Raw genomic sequence first — 13,431 nt, forward strand, 5'->3', positions numbered from 1 at the left:
GCATTGTGTCTTTTCTCAGTTCTTGCTCCAGGCTGTTGTCTGTGCCTAATACACTCTGGGTGCTTTGACATTTCTTTCTTAGGAGACCTGGGTCTTTGCAAACACTGGAAACTTTTGGCAGTTGCATTCCAAGGAGGTTTATGAAGGTCCAGCTGTCCTTGTTACTGATCTCTTCTTCACTGAGCTCTCCTGCTGTTGGTTTTCAGGATCTGCAGATGCAGCTTGTGGATCCTGAAGAAATTCCAGTCGTGGAAAGGCTGACACAAGAAGTACTGGTGCTTCGGGAGAAAGTGGCCATAGCAGAGTCACGAGGACAGGAGGCTACTGGAAACAGAAGGCAGCAGGTAGTGTGCCATGCGGCGGCAGCCTTTGGTGTGTTTATGTTTCTGCTGGTGCTCAGTGATGAGGCTTTGTTTTTGGCATTTGGATGTGCTTGTTCTTGGAAGCTGGCTGCTTATGATAGAGGGAATACAGAGCAGAGGATTACTTTCCTTTAGGACTTGTCTCAAGGGCAGAGTCTTTTGGGAGTCCAGGGATGACACTGATCAACCTCACCTGGGCACAAGCAAGAGAGGAAGGAAGTCCTGATTTCTGTGGGGCAGCCAGATGCCTCCTTTGATTTCTGTCTCTTAAGTGTTGCATCTTGTCTTTTCTCTCCAACCAGTTGTTACTGACGCTGGAAGGGCTGGTGGCTGAAAGGAATCGGTTAAATGAGGCTCTTCAGGCAGAGAGGCAGCTCTGCAGCAGCCTGGTAAAGTTTCACATGCACCCAGACAGGTAAGCAAGGCTGCCTTGGCTCTGTGCTGCCCTGCTTGGCTGCTGGGACAAGCATGGGTGGTCCGGTGGGGCAGTTCCTGAAGCAGTGATTATTTTGCAAGTCAGAGGGCCCTCAGTGGGAAAGAGGGAGTCTAGGCAAAGAGTCAGACAAATGTGGCTTTGGGAATCCAAGTTTTAGGCTGCCTTCTTCACTTGAAGAGTCTGCAGTGGCCAGCTTTAAATGCTACGTAAACTTCCCCCAGCTCTTGTTCAGGTCTTGGCATTGTCATCTCTATTCCCTGGCTTATCCCTTCCCGGCTCAGTTTCCCACCCACACTTGGGCACCTTTCAGAGGCTGCTGTCAAATTCCCAACCTACTGTTGAGTTGATAAGGATCTATGTAAGTACTTCTCCTGGCAGTTGTTCCCAGCACAGCATGGCCTGCATTCTCTGTCCTCTGCACTAATCCACTGCCCTTCATGGGGCTGCAGCCTCTGGGATATTTGAGCTACCTGATAGCAAGAGAGCACGTAAGTGGAGTGCTTGGGTAAGTACTGAAGAACAGCTGTACCTAGGAGTCCCCTACTCCTGGTGGGCTGGAGCCTTTTTTGGTGGATGGCTGTGCTCTGGGGAGGTTTAGGGGTGAGGCAAGAGGTGGCCAAGCTGCCTGGGGAGCATGCAGGGCCTGTGCCTGGAGTATGTAGCAGCCTCAGATGGAGGGGCCGGTTTGGTGTGTGCTTGCTGCAGCCTGTCTAACCCTCTTCACTTTCGTGCGGCGTTTCCGCTTAGCGCTGCGAGAGACCACACTCTGCAGGTGGAGCTGGAGGGGGTCCGCAAGCTCCGGGGACAGCTGGAAGAAGCTCTTGGAAGAAGCTTGGAGTTTTTGAACAGGCTGGAGACACAGGACGCCATAGGAGGTGGGGAACAGGAGCGTGTGAGAGTCCTACCCCAGCATGCCTTCTGAGCACTGGCGCTCACCCGCCTGCCGTGGAAACGTTCACTAACTGAGTGAGCCTGTCTCACTGACTCTGGGAGGGTTGTTTTGGTACTTAGTAATGGTACGATAGAAGTGGTGCAGGGCTATTTTATTTTTGAGCTGCTTTGGAAATGGTGATCAGTGCAATCCACCTGTGTTTCATGTATGTTCCTGTCTGACCCACCCTGGTGGCCACTGATGTATTTGCACATTCAAATCATTCCATTTTAGTTGATTTCCCTCTATCTCCCTTCTCCTTCCATCCCCATGGGGCAAATAAAGATTCCCTTTCTCCAAAGGAAACACCAGATGTTCTCTATCATCTCCCAAGTGCACGAGTATAAGTTTTTGTATTCCCTCACCATTTTTCTTACCCAATGACATCACCCTCTTGGGTTGATGGTGGCTGGCCCAAAAGGAGATGATGTATGTGGAAAAGTGGGTTCCAGAGCCAGAGAATTTGAGAAGGGCTGCAAGACCTGGTGGCACTTGCCTGGGGCTTCTTACACAAGTGGTGAGTGTAGAACCAATGATTTGTTTTATGCTTAAACTAAATCCTGCTCCATTATTAATGACTTTATGGACTCCACCCGCCAGGCTGTCTCGGCCTAGCTTGCAAGTGCCTTCAAGGGAAAGCTTCTTCCTCTTTAACAGGGTGTTCGGAGTGGCTGAGACCTGTCCCTGCTCCCAGGGTCTGGGCTGAGTCTGCTCCCTCACTTGTGTGCACACATCTCTCTCACAGGCCTCACGTGCCCCTTGGGCAATGGGCAGGGCCCTATTTCTGCTTTGCTGAGGACAGTCCCACTTGGCACCACTGCATACCTTTTCTAGGGTGCCTTTCACCCCCTCTGGGAGCATTGGGACTGGTGTGAGAGCTGGAAAACAATAGCAACAGCTTTCTGATGACCAGCACTTCCCATGCACAGCAGGCTATGGATCAGCTGCCTCATATTTGATCGCTTCCTAAGGTGGCAGGAGCAAATTTTATATCTCTGAGCATCTGTTCCTGCTTGCTGGGGAAGTTGAACTCGGAGCAGGTGGAGCAGAAGAGCTCCATCAGCGCTGGGCTGTGCCACCTGGACCTATGACTGCTCTGTTGTGCATCCTGTGACTGCTTCACATGGCACCACCTATCCCGTGCCTCACATCCGTGCTGAGGTCTTCTCTTTCCTGCCTCAGACAGGGGTAGGAGGCAGCGCAGCTTTCCCTTCACACACAGCAGGCCAGCACTGCTTCTCTGAGTCCGCACCCAGCTGTGTGGCGAGTTCAGCGGTTCTCATGTGGCCGGAAGGGACACAGCTGGTGGTTGCTGGGCAGCTCTGGTACTTGTTTAGCTTTTCCTTCCTTGTGTTACATCTCGTTCCCTTCCTCTCACTTCTGTGTGTAGCACCATCTTTCTCCTGCCTCTCACTTCGTAGGAGCCTTTGCGTCCTTGTCCTTATCTTTCCACCTTCCCTTCTCCGTCCCGGCTCTGATCCCCAGCTGGCTTCCTGGTCTCTTGGGTACCGTGGGGCCCAGGCATGGCACGAGGGAAGTCTTGGCTGGTGCTCCAGCAGCTCCCATCTCTTCTTGTGTGTGTGTTCTGCTGCAGATCTGTCCCTGGCCTCTGCTAGCATCACTGCTCTGAAGTGCCCCGTAGAGGAGCGTTATCCTAGGCTGAGGCAATCCCAGCTTTTCTGCTCTGTTCTCAAGGGCATCCCTTCATCCCTGCTAGCCCTGGCTGTGCACTCCTCTGCCCCACAGGAGGATCAGCCTGAGCATCCCATGCCTGAGAGCACCCTCTGTCAAACTGCAGTGCTTTGTGCTGTCTCGTAGCTCTTTGTGGAGGTCTCTCTTTCCGTCTTCTCTCCGTTTCCCTGGCGATCTTTTTTTTTCCTTCCCTTCTTCCCAGCAGTGTGAAGACTTCCAGTGCAGCCAGCACACCTGGGTGTCTGGTGTCTGTGGGCCATGTGCGATTTGCAAGCCATGCAACTGATTTTCTTTGCCTGCAGGCTAGGTGTGAAAGACAGAGGAGTCCGTGAAAAATACTGCTGGGGTTGCATCCCTTGGTCTGCTTTGTTGGTAATACACAGAGAGCTGAGCAGCCCTTTTCCCGTGGGATTTGCACCCTAGTGTGCTCCTGTTGCAATGGAAGGTTCAAGCACTTGGTGAACAGCAGCCAGGGCACAGTCTGCCCTATGTGTGCACTCCTCTGCTGCCCCAGCACCAGCTTCCTCTCCTTTCCCTGGTTTTTTGGCTGTTTTGGTTTTGTTTCTTCCCTCCCTCCCCCCTCCTCCTTGAGATTTGTGCTTCCTTTTTTCCACCTTAGTCCTGGCACGCTGGGAGCTATGCAGAGCTGTGGGTGATGGGTACAAGTGGGGTGCTGTGTCCTGGTACAAGAGGTGGTTCTCCCCTGCCCCAGGGCAGCTGTGCTGGCTGTGAGCCCCCAGCCCCTGGGCTCTCAGCCACAGGTCACAGCGACCTAGCCTGAGGAGCCACGTGCGTGTGGCCCTCGGCTTCCCAGCAAAGCCTGCAGCTGAGGGTCTGCATCCCCTCACTCTTCAGGGCCCTGCAGGCACTGAGCTGTAGCCCTAGATCGTTTGTCACCTGGCAGGTTGTGTCCCCAGGGGCTCACAGGGCTGTGCTTTGGCTACGCTGAATGCCACCCGTGGGAGCTGCTGCTTTGCTGGGTTGCTGCTGCTGTTTCCAGCTGCCTCAGCGTTTCGTTCCCAGCACAGCACTTCTCCGTGATGGCTGTCCTTGCTCCCTGGGGCACGGCTGCTTCAGAGAACAGGCTCCCCCGTGCAAGGTGATGCCTGCCTAGGCTTAGCGCTGAGGTGCCCATGATTTTTGCAGCCTCCTGGCGGTTGCTCGTCACAAGTGGGTCCCCTGAGCATGCACCGTCTGTGTGCTGTGCCAACACCCTGCCCTGCTGCAAGGCATGCTCCTGGCTGAGCCTTGACTCCTTTCCAGGAGCTGTGTGCTTCCCTGCTGGCTTCTTCAGCAGCAATGTTTGGCCTCTCTCCTACCAGGCTTTACCTGCTTTCCCCTGCTCCATGTTCAGCTTTGCCTGGCAGCTCCAGACCTAACAGTGATGTGGTTGGCCATGGGCAAAGCAGCCGCATCTCCTGTGGGCCACAAGCAGCAGTGAAACCTGGCCCCCTGCACAGTTCCAGGGGGTGGTCCTGGGCCCTGTCCAAGCTCCCCTCTCCCTGGAGAGAAGGCGGATTGGGGGTACACCCATGTCCCAGCCCTGGCAGTCTGAGCCTCCGCAGAGCAGGCACGGCCCTGTGGCTGCGTGGGAGCAAGGCCGCCCAAACAAGGGCTGCAAGTCCTCTCCCGGGGCCCTGCACCAGGGGCCCGGGAGCAGAGCTGTGGCCAAGCAGAAGAGTGTGCCCTCAGCTCAGTGGGGCAGGGTGGGCCCACATCCCCTGTGCGCTGTGGTATGGGACACTAGTGTCCCTTTAGCTCCACTGCAGCCCTGCCAAGGCCGGCATGGGGCTTGCGATGAGCCCAGTGCCACATGTGACAGTAGGGTTTGGGTGATGGGGGCAGGGTGGCTGTTAGTGCCCTCCCTGGGCTGCCCCCTGGGTGGGTGATCACGGGGCGTGCACCCCCACGCTGCTGCCGGGTTGGGGCAGTGCCAGTGAGGCTCCCTGATGTAGTGCACGCTGCTTCTGTTGCTTGTGGCTTGTGAAGCGGCAACAGGGTGGGTGCACATGTGTTGGGGCAGCAAGCACGAAGTGGCGTGAAGGCAGAGATGTGGATGGAGCAGATGTGTCCCTGGGGCTGTCCGCTCCATTGGTGCAGGGCCACCTCAGGGTGCTGGCTTAGAGCTCCAGCATGCGGGGGAGGGGCATTGGCAGGGAACAGGGACAGCGGGGAGAGCTCAGTCCTGCTGGGAGTCACCCAGCACCAAGCATGTATGAGAGCAGGCACCTGCCCCCTGGCTGCCCACAGTGACCACAGGCATCGCCATGTAGGAGGGGACAGAGGCAGTGCTGCCATTGCCACTGCTTTGAGCATCTTCTTGTGCTGTGCTGTCCCCTAGGTCAGGCCACAGGTACAGATGCTGATGATGCCAGCAGCACCTTTACCTACAGCATCAAGGAGGAGGCAGCCCATGGTGTGGCAACCCAGCACGTGAGTCAGGGCAGCATGGCACTGGGAATAGGAGTGGCACAGCTGGGCACTGTGCCACTGACAAACTGTGTCCTAGCCCCTTCGGAAATGTGCCTGGCACCCTCTGTCTTTGTCCCTCTAGAGCAGCCCCCAGGCCCCTAAGGAAAACAGGGGCACTGAAAGGACCCTGATGGGGAGCACAGCACCCACCGTGCCAGAGCAGATGCTGCAGGCAGAAAAGGAGCTGCAGGAGATGAAGGTGCAGCTGGAGAAAGCCGGCTTCTCCTCTGTCTCCCAGATCAGGCAAGAGCCCTGGGACACCAGAGCCAGCGGGTAGCCGTGGCTCGAGGCGGTATCCTGCGTCCTGGCTGCTGCCTGCCCTTCACAGTGCCTTGTACCCCCAGGGAGGTGATGCTGAGCCTGTGCCTGGAGAACACAGAGTTGAAGGAGCAGATTTACGAAGCCACGTCGCTGCTAGAGAGTGCGGAGCAGGAGGAGGCTGACATGGGCATCCCTCTGGCCCCCAAGTTCCACCAGCTACAGCAGAAGAGCTGCAATGCCCTTGCAGACCACCTGGCTGGGAGCAGTGGGGATGGCCAGTGGGTTCTGGCAGAGAGGGGAGCTGTGGCCGGCAAATGGCCAGTGCTGGAGGTACAGTGCCAGGGTGGCGTGCTCAAGACACCCTACCCTGGTACCCTGGGTGGAGGGGAGAGGAGCTGCGTATGTGCCTTGGACACAGGGGTCTGGGATGGGGCTGGAAATGGGGAGCTGACACCCCATCTCCCCTCTGGCAGGCGAAGGGTACAGTTCCCGGCGGAGCCTGGTCGGGGCTGGTCAAAGAGCTGTGCTCCCAGGTGGCGCAGGGCCAAAGGCAGTGCCAGGAGCTGCAGGACAAGCTTGCCGCCTCAAAGGCCATGTTGCAGGCACAAGCTGAGCAGCTGGAGAAGTACCACGTCCTGCTCTGTGAGTTAAAACCCTGGGTGGGATGGTGGGGTCGGGGTGGGGGGTGTCTGCGCCAGCCTGGCATGCCCTGTGTGCCATGCACACGAGGCAGGGGTGGTGAATCCTGTCCTGAGGGGGACCCTGAGCTGACGGGGCTGCCCAGCAGGTGAACCCCACACACGGCAGCTCAGCAAGCAAGTGCAGGTAGACTTCCAGGACCTGGGCTACGAGACATGCGGGCGAAGTGAGACCGAGGCCGACCGGGATGAGGCCACTAGCCCCGGTAAGGAGAGCTGAGGCTTTGGGGACCCCTGTGCCTTGCCCGCCTGGCATGAAGAAGTGACACTGTGCCCTGTCCCCTTTGCAGAGTGCGAGGAGCTGGAGGCCCCATTCCAGTCAGGGATGCCTAGGGCGGGCAAGGCTGCCCAGAAGACCATGGCCCCTGCAGATGTGGTGGCCCTGCACCAGCACATCCAGGACCGTAAGGCACAGTTGCCTAATGCCAACAAGGTGACCCAGAGCCTGCAGCGCCGTATGCGTTCTGTCTCTGTCACCAGTGGCTACACCTCAGGTGCCGAGCAGCCCCCGCTGGGTCCTACAGCGCTGGCCTCCCCGGCCCACAGCCTCACTGACGAGGACGAGGGCTGGCAGTCAGACAGCCACAGCACCCTCTGCCCATCTGACCTGCGGGCACACCACAGCTGGCAGCAGCTGGAGCACCGTGTCTTCCCCCTCAAGGCACAGCTGTCTGCAACCAAGCCTGAGCAGCTGCAATCTGCGACTCAGTCATGGTATGGCCCTGGGGATTGGGACTAGACAGGGGGCCATGGGGGTCTCCAGGATGTGCCCAAGGGGGGCAGCTGTTTGTTGCGTGCTTTCCTTGTAGCTAGGTTCCTGGGGCATTGGCACAGTGGGGCAGAGCCCCAGTAGTAGATACTGGACAGACTCCCCCCATGGCACCCCATCCCTGCCATGCTCTCCGGGTGGGTCTGGAAGCCCTGTGAACCTCCTGCTTGCCCATCCCTTCTAGGAATTACCACCGGCTGATCCAAGCACAGGCTCGGGATCTCTGCCACCTGCGGCAGACGCTGCGGGAGGGCCACAGGATGAGCCACAGCCTGGCCCAGCACCTGCACCATGCCCTGCTGTCCTTTGAGGACCTCCTTCATGGCACCGACATTGACTACTATCTGGGCCAAGGCTTTCGGGAGCAGCTAGACCAGGGCAGGCAGCTGTCAGAGAGGCTCAGCAAGAAGCTGGGCACCAGTAAGTACCTTTTGGGGAGGGCACTGGGGCTGGACATCATGGGGCACGGTGCGCCAGGAAGGGGTGCTTCAATGGGTGCTGTGAAGAGCTGCGGCTATTTGGACACCATGTGCTGTGTGGGCTACCTGCTTCAAGCTGGGATATCCTGTCCTGCTATGGCTGTTGGGGAGTGGGCAGCCTGGGGCATGGAGACGTTAACCGGTTCCTCCTGGCTTATTTTTTCAGGAGATCGAGCATATGGGAAGGATAAAACCAGCCATGAACTCCTGACGCTGAGGTACCTGTTCCTAGGAAGTGCTTGGGGGCTCTGTGTGGGGACGCTGGGGGTTATCACTGCTCTGGGAGTGGGGGTCTGGGTCTCCTTGGGCTCTCTGCTCTAGGTGGATGCCCTGGGGCTGCCACTGCTCTGGGGATGGGGAGCCCCAAGCTTGGGCTGGGCACCCTGTGGCTCCAGGCAGCCTTGCAGCACAGGTGGGATGTGGTGTGTCATGCCGGAGCGTGCACAGCACAGCAGGGAGGAACTGTGGAATGGGGGTCACCCTGCCCTGCCAGCCCTGAGGATGGGCCACCTCTGCAGGCTCAGCCAGGAACTCCAGGAGAAGGTGACTGAGAACCCGGAGGTGAAACTGCGGGAGCACTGTGAATCCCCTGGCAGCAACCGCCCACCCTCTGAGTTATCCTGCTCTGTCACCAGTTCCTCCTTCATATCTGAGGGGCTGGAGGCCCGCTCTGATGGGGATGAAGCCAGTGAGTGCAGCCAGTGCAGCCAGTGCCCTGAGGAGCCTGTCCGGCTTGCAGGTACCATGGGGTGCCTTCGGGGGCCTGCAAGCATGGGCTGGGGACATGCAGCCCCTCTGTGGTGTGTGGGTCGCTGCAGCAGTAGATGGCCATCAGACCTGGGCAGGGGCTGCCTGTGTGGCGCTGTGCCCCAGTGCCAACCTGGGGGGTGAGCACACAGCACCTGGGGCTGCAAGAGATCATCTTGGGGGGCCCTGCCACGGTACCACAGCCCTGCGAGGCTGGGACCTGACTGGCCTTTTGTGGGCTGTCCCATCCCACAGTGTCTCCAGATGTGGGGACTTGTGTGCCAGCATCCCTGGTGCCCATGGGGAGGAGGGGTCCCTGCCAGGCTGAGCCAGAGCTGTGCTAGCATCTCTCTCCATCTCTCTCCTGTCTCTAGGCCTCTGCTTTGACTCCTTGTCCAAACCTGTTAGTGCCCCCCTGCCTCCTCTGGCTTCCCAGCTGCCCCCCTTCCTGCTTGCTGGGTGCCCCACTCCCGCAGCCCCCCCACTCCTGGGCTGCTGTGGGACCCCTGTCTGCTCCCTGGCCGACGCGCAGCAGGAGCTGCAGGTGCTCCAGAGGCAGCTGGGAGAAAGTGAGCATGTGCCTCTGGCATGGGGCTGGTCCTGCCTGCCCCGCATGCTCTGCTGTGCCGCATGGCCCCCCACCCTCTCCCACTTGCCTGTCTTGCCCTGGCCTTTCTCCTGCTTGGGGCTACTGCTTTGAGGTTGGGTCCTATCACTCTGGCTGGGGGACGATGGGGACATGTGGCTGTCATGTAGAGAGGACCTGGTGGGTGGAATGGATGCAGCCTGAGGTAGCACTAGCCCGTGGCGTGGACACTTGCACATTCTAGGGCCTCTGGGAAAGGGCTGGTGTGGTTAGTTGTGTAGGAGGAGCGGGGCTGAGACCCCTCAACTCATGTCACGTAATCAGCAAGCCCTGGCAGAGCCCCTGCTCTTCAGGGGGAACAGGTTTGACTGGGGCAGGAGGTTAGCAATAGGGGGTGACTGTGAGGGGACACTGGGCTGCACTGTTGGGCAGAGCGAGAAGTGGGCAAAAAGCATGTGGCAGGAGCATGTTACCCCCCGTTCCTCCTCTCTGCTCTCCTCCTCCTCACCGCTTTGCCCTGTGTGTGCAGACCTGACGCTGCCCGTGGCACCAGCGAAGCCCACAGCTCCACCGGGCTCCTTAGGAGAGGGCAGCAAAGCCCCAGCGTTGCTCAACCGACACGGTGCGCTGCAGAGCCTGGCTGAGATCCCCAGGGCCACTGACACCCGCGCCCGCTGGGGTGTGCCTGCTCCCGGCCAGCCGCTTTGCGGGGCCCTGCCATCGGGTTACCCCGCCAGCCAAAAGCTAACAGGTAAGGGCTGTGTTGGAGAGCAGGGGGGCACCCTGCCTGGGTGTGAGGGGACAGGGAGGAGACTTGGTACCACAGTGGCTGTGGGACATGGCTCTAGCGTGGGGCAGGATAAAGGGTGGCACGAGGCAGGTGGCGCAGCCATCTCCCTGCCCTGAGCCACCTCCCCGGCTGTGGCAGGGGCCGACCTGCTGGAGGAACACTTGGTGGAGATCCGCAGCCTGCGCCAGCGCCTCGAGGAGTCCATCTGCACCCATGACCGGCTCCAGGAGCAACTTGAGCGCCGCCTGGCCTCCACCAGCAAGGCCACCGGTACAGTGCCGCACTGAGGCCAGGGCTGCTGGGGGGGCAGGCTTTGCACGGCCCCTTGCACAGGGAGGGTGCTCACCCTGTGCGTGGCGGCATGCTGGGGAGAGAGACTCGGCACCACTCCCCCTCTGCAGGGCTGCCCAGTGACCTCCATGCCCAGACACGGGAGCTGAGGCTGCAGCTGAGCAGGGAGAACCAGGCTCTGAGTGAGGACAACCGGACTCTGCGGCTTCAGCGCGACCACCTCTCCCAAGGTGGGGCTCCACCACCAGCACCCTGGGTCTGAGTCCCAGAGGGTGCTGGCTGAGCGGGGTGGCAGTGACACCTCCATGCTCTCTGTCCCCAGAGCTAGCGCAGGTGCAGGAGGCGTTCCTGACTGCCTGCGCCCGGGCGCGGGAAGCTGAAGCAGAGCTGGACCAGAGGCACAGGAATCAGCAGAAGCTGGTGGATGAGCTCACCGAGTACCAAAAGAGTGTCCGCCGGCTCCGGGATGAGCAGCGCTCTTTGCAGGAGAAAAACAACAGGTAAGCTTCGGGGCACTGGGGCTTTGGGGCCAGCAGGGCTGGGTGGCATGGCTGGCACCGTACCCATGTGTCACCTCTCTGCAGGCTGCAGCACAGACTGATGCTCCAGCAGCAGCAGTGTGAGGAGCACTGCCGGCTCCTGCAGACCACGCGCACGGAGCTGCACGTCTGCGAGAGCCTCCCTGGCCCCTCTGCTGAGGCCCGCGCAGGTACGGGACCCGCATCCAGTGCCCCCAGCCCCAGCCACCTGCCCCGGCCCTTCTGCCCAGCTCCTGGTCCTGGGAGGCCTGGCCCCTCTGCAACGCTTGGCCGGTCCCAAGCACCTCGCCTGTTGTGGCAGCAGGAGTGACATGGTGGCTCTGCTGGCAGGCGGAGAGGGAGGGCAGGAGCACAGCAGCCCCAGGCACAGAGCCACACCTGTCCGCCGGGGCTCACATGCTTCTTGTTCCAGGCTGCTTCCCGTCTCCTCCGGTGCGGGATGTTGGCACAAGTCTAGCAGCTCCCCACTTCTCCCCACTGCCCTCTGACATGTTGGCGGCCCAGCAGATAGCCGGTGGGTACTGGAGCCTGCCCACCTCTGTGCCTCAGGGGCTGCTGAGACCTGACAAAGTCGTGGCAGCACCCTTGCTGAGCAGGGGTGGTGAGCCCAGGGCAGAGCCAAGCCCCCGGGATGGGATGGGGACGGCCATGGGGGGAGCAGGCAGTGGTTCTCACCTAGCCCTGCTTGTTCCCTAGAGCCACGTGGGGCAGACCCACTGGCAAAGAAGGGCAAGGAACCGACACAGGCTCACGTTGTTGCCTGCCCTAACACCTACCGGGCCCTGGAGCAGCGCATCCTGAAGGGGAAAGGGCTGGCCCATGAGCTGATGTCTCTCATGCACCCAGCGACCAGGCTGCCCAGCTGCCCGCTCCCGGGAAAGGAGGTAAAGCATGGGCAGGATGGGGCTGGCGGCAGCTGGGGGCCAGACTCTCTGTGGACCATGCATCAAGCTGCTCCTCAGCCCAATACTCGCCCCGAGGCCTGCAGGGCTGGCAAGCGGCTGGTAGCTTCCAGCCCGGGGGCTGCTGCTGGCACTGCCCTGCTGTGTCGGGCTGGGCACGGCGAGTCCCCGGGTGCAGCAGGATACAGGTGCCATGGCAGCACCCCACTCCTGCACCCTTCTCCCGCAGGTCCTGGGGTGGTCAGGCATGGGGCACCTCTGCAGCAGTGCCAGCACCCTGCACAGCATCCTGGAGGAGTGCACATCTCTCCTCACTGCCTTCTGGAGCACCGTGCTGCCCGTCAGCCCTGCCCAGCACCAGGACAAGGTAAGGACAGGGCGGGGTGGGGTGCTGCAGGGGCCGGGGGGCCGGCTGCTCACTGCTCATCACGCTCGTCTTGTCCCAGGAACAGGCGCTACAGGGTGAGATTGCAACGCTGCAGGCCCGGCTTGCTGAGCGGGAGGATGCTCTGCAGAGCATGGCCCATCAGCTGCAGAGTACAGCCCAGCTCAAGGACAAGATGGAGCAGTTTATCGTGACCCACTGTACGTGGCCTGGGTGGCATCCTGCTGCGGGGTGGCACCGCCAAGCTGGGCTGGTCCCCATGCGCGTGGGGCGGCTCCACAGCACAGGGACCTCACCGACCCCCTCTCTCTCCCTCACAGTGACCAGGACCCACAACATGCTGCGCAAGGCCAGGACAAACCTGGAGGTGAGTTCGCCCTGGCACTCGGCGGCGCATGATAGGGGCAGGTGCCCCTCCCCTGGGGAACCCTGATGCCCTGGGGGTGGGCACAGATAGCAGATACCCCTCTGCCCTGTGGCAGAGTGGTGGGCAGCAGGGTGCTGAGGGGTCAGCTGGGTGCATGTGCTGGGGGGAACACAGCGACCCATTTTCTTCAACTGTCCCCAGGGCACGGCAGCCACCTGGTGCAGGCCCGACGTGGCAGCACTCCCTCTTGCTGCCACTCGTCAGGTGAAGGCCCAGCAGGCCCTGCCCGTCTCGTGAGCACCTGGCACGAAGCGATGCCCTCTGCGGCCCAGCAGCATTTCACACCCCCTCACCCTAGAACTTGGTCCCAGTTGTAACCCTGCTACCCACCCGTCCCTGCTCGTGTCTGTATATGTATATAGATAGGTATAGCGGAGCTGCGTTCTGGGGGCTCCCCGGGCACGTCAGGGCCCCGGTGCGGGAGGAAGATGTAAGAAATGCCATGTTCTGTTCAGGAGTTGTAAGTTCCTAATAAAGGTTTACTTTGGGTTGTGTTTCTGCCACGCTCATCTCTTGCAGCTCTCTGTGCCCCGCTCCCCAAGGTACCCCCAGTGCAGGGTGCCGTACGCACTGGCTGGCCCCGGTGGGGATGGGCGCTGAGCCCCACCCCAGCACCCCAAGGGCAGCTCTGCACCCCACTAGGTGCTCCCTCTCCTCCTCTCCG

General features: G+C 60.3%; 1 protein-coding gene across 8 annotated transcripts in view; it reads left to right on the forward strand.

The window, feature by feature from the left end:
• Positions 1-13,270, forward strand: part of PDE4DIP (phosphodiesterase 4D interacting protein) — a 36,044-nt gene extending 22,774 nt beyond the window's left edge. For 4 of the 8 annotated variants that reach the window (XM_080407313.1, XM_080407319.1, XM_080407315.1 and 1 more), the window contains 24 exons: positions 207-344; positions 665-777; positions 1,546-1,673; positions 5,763-5,854; positions 5,976-6,136; positions 6,238-6,484; positions 6,628-6,796; positions 6,939-7,058; positions 7,143-7,566; positions 7,806-8,041; positions 8,267-8,318; positions 8,619-8,839; positions 9,222-9,416; positions 9,963-10,184; positions 10,362-10,493; positions 10,625-10,744; positions 10,837-11,014; positions 11,099-11,223; positions 11,466-11,567; positions 11,750-11,937; positions 12,185-12,322; positions 12,402-12,540; positions 12,661-12,707; positions 12,909-13,270. In XM_080407313.1, coding sequence (XP_080263439.1) covers positions 207-344; positions 665-777; positions 1,546-1,673; positions 5,763-5,854; positions 5,976-6,136; positions 6,238-6,484; positions 6,628-6,796; positions 6,939-7,058; positions 7,143-7,566; positions 7,806-8,041; positions 8,267-8,318; positions 8,619-8,839; positions 9,222-9,416; positions 9,963-10,184; positions 10,362-10,493; positions 10,625-10,744; positions 10,837-11,014; positions 11,099-11,223; positions 11,466-11,567; positions 11,750-11,937; positions 12,185-12,322; positions 12,402-12,540; positions 12,661-12,707; positions 12,909-13,004 — 3,783 coding nt within the window. In that variant the 3' untranslated portion in view covers positions 13,005-13,270. The remainder of the gene's footprint in view (positions 1-206; positions 345-664; positions 778-1,545; positions 1,674-5,762; positions 5,855-5,975; positions 6,137-6,237; positions 6,485-6,627; positions 6,797-6,938; positions 7,059-7,142; positions 7,567-7,805; positions 8,042-8,266; positions 8,319-8,618; positions 8,840-9,221; positions 9,417-9,962; positions 10,185-10,361; positions 10,494-10,624; positions 10,745-10,836; positions 11,015-11,098; positions 11,224-11,465; positions 11,568-11,749; positions 11,938-12,184; positions 12,323-12,401; positions 12,541-12,660; positions 12,708-12,908) is intronic. The other 4 variants (XM_080407314.1, XM_080407320.1, XM_080407316.1 and 1 more) reach the window with 3 other exon arrangements.
• The last annotated feature ends 161 nt before the right edge of the window (positions 13,271-13,431 follow it).

This window comes from Falco punctatus (assembly GCF_963210335.1).
Source record: "Falco punctatus genome assembly, chromosome: 11".
NCBI classification, from domain to species: domain Eukaryota; kingdom Metazoa; phylum Chordata; class Aves; order Falconiformes; family Falconidae; genus Falco; species Falco punctatus.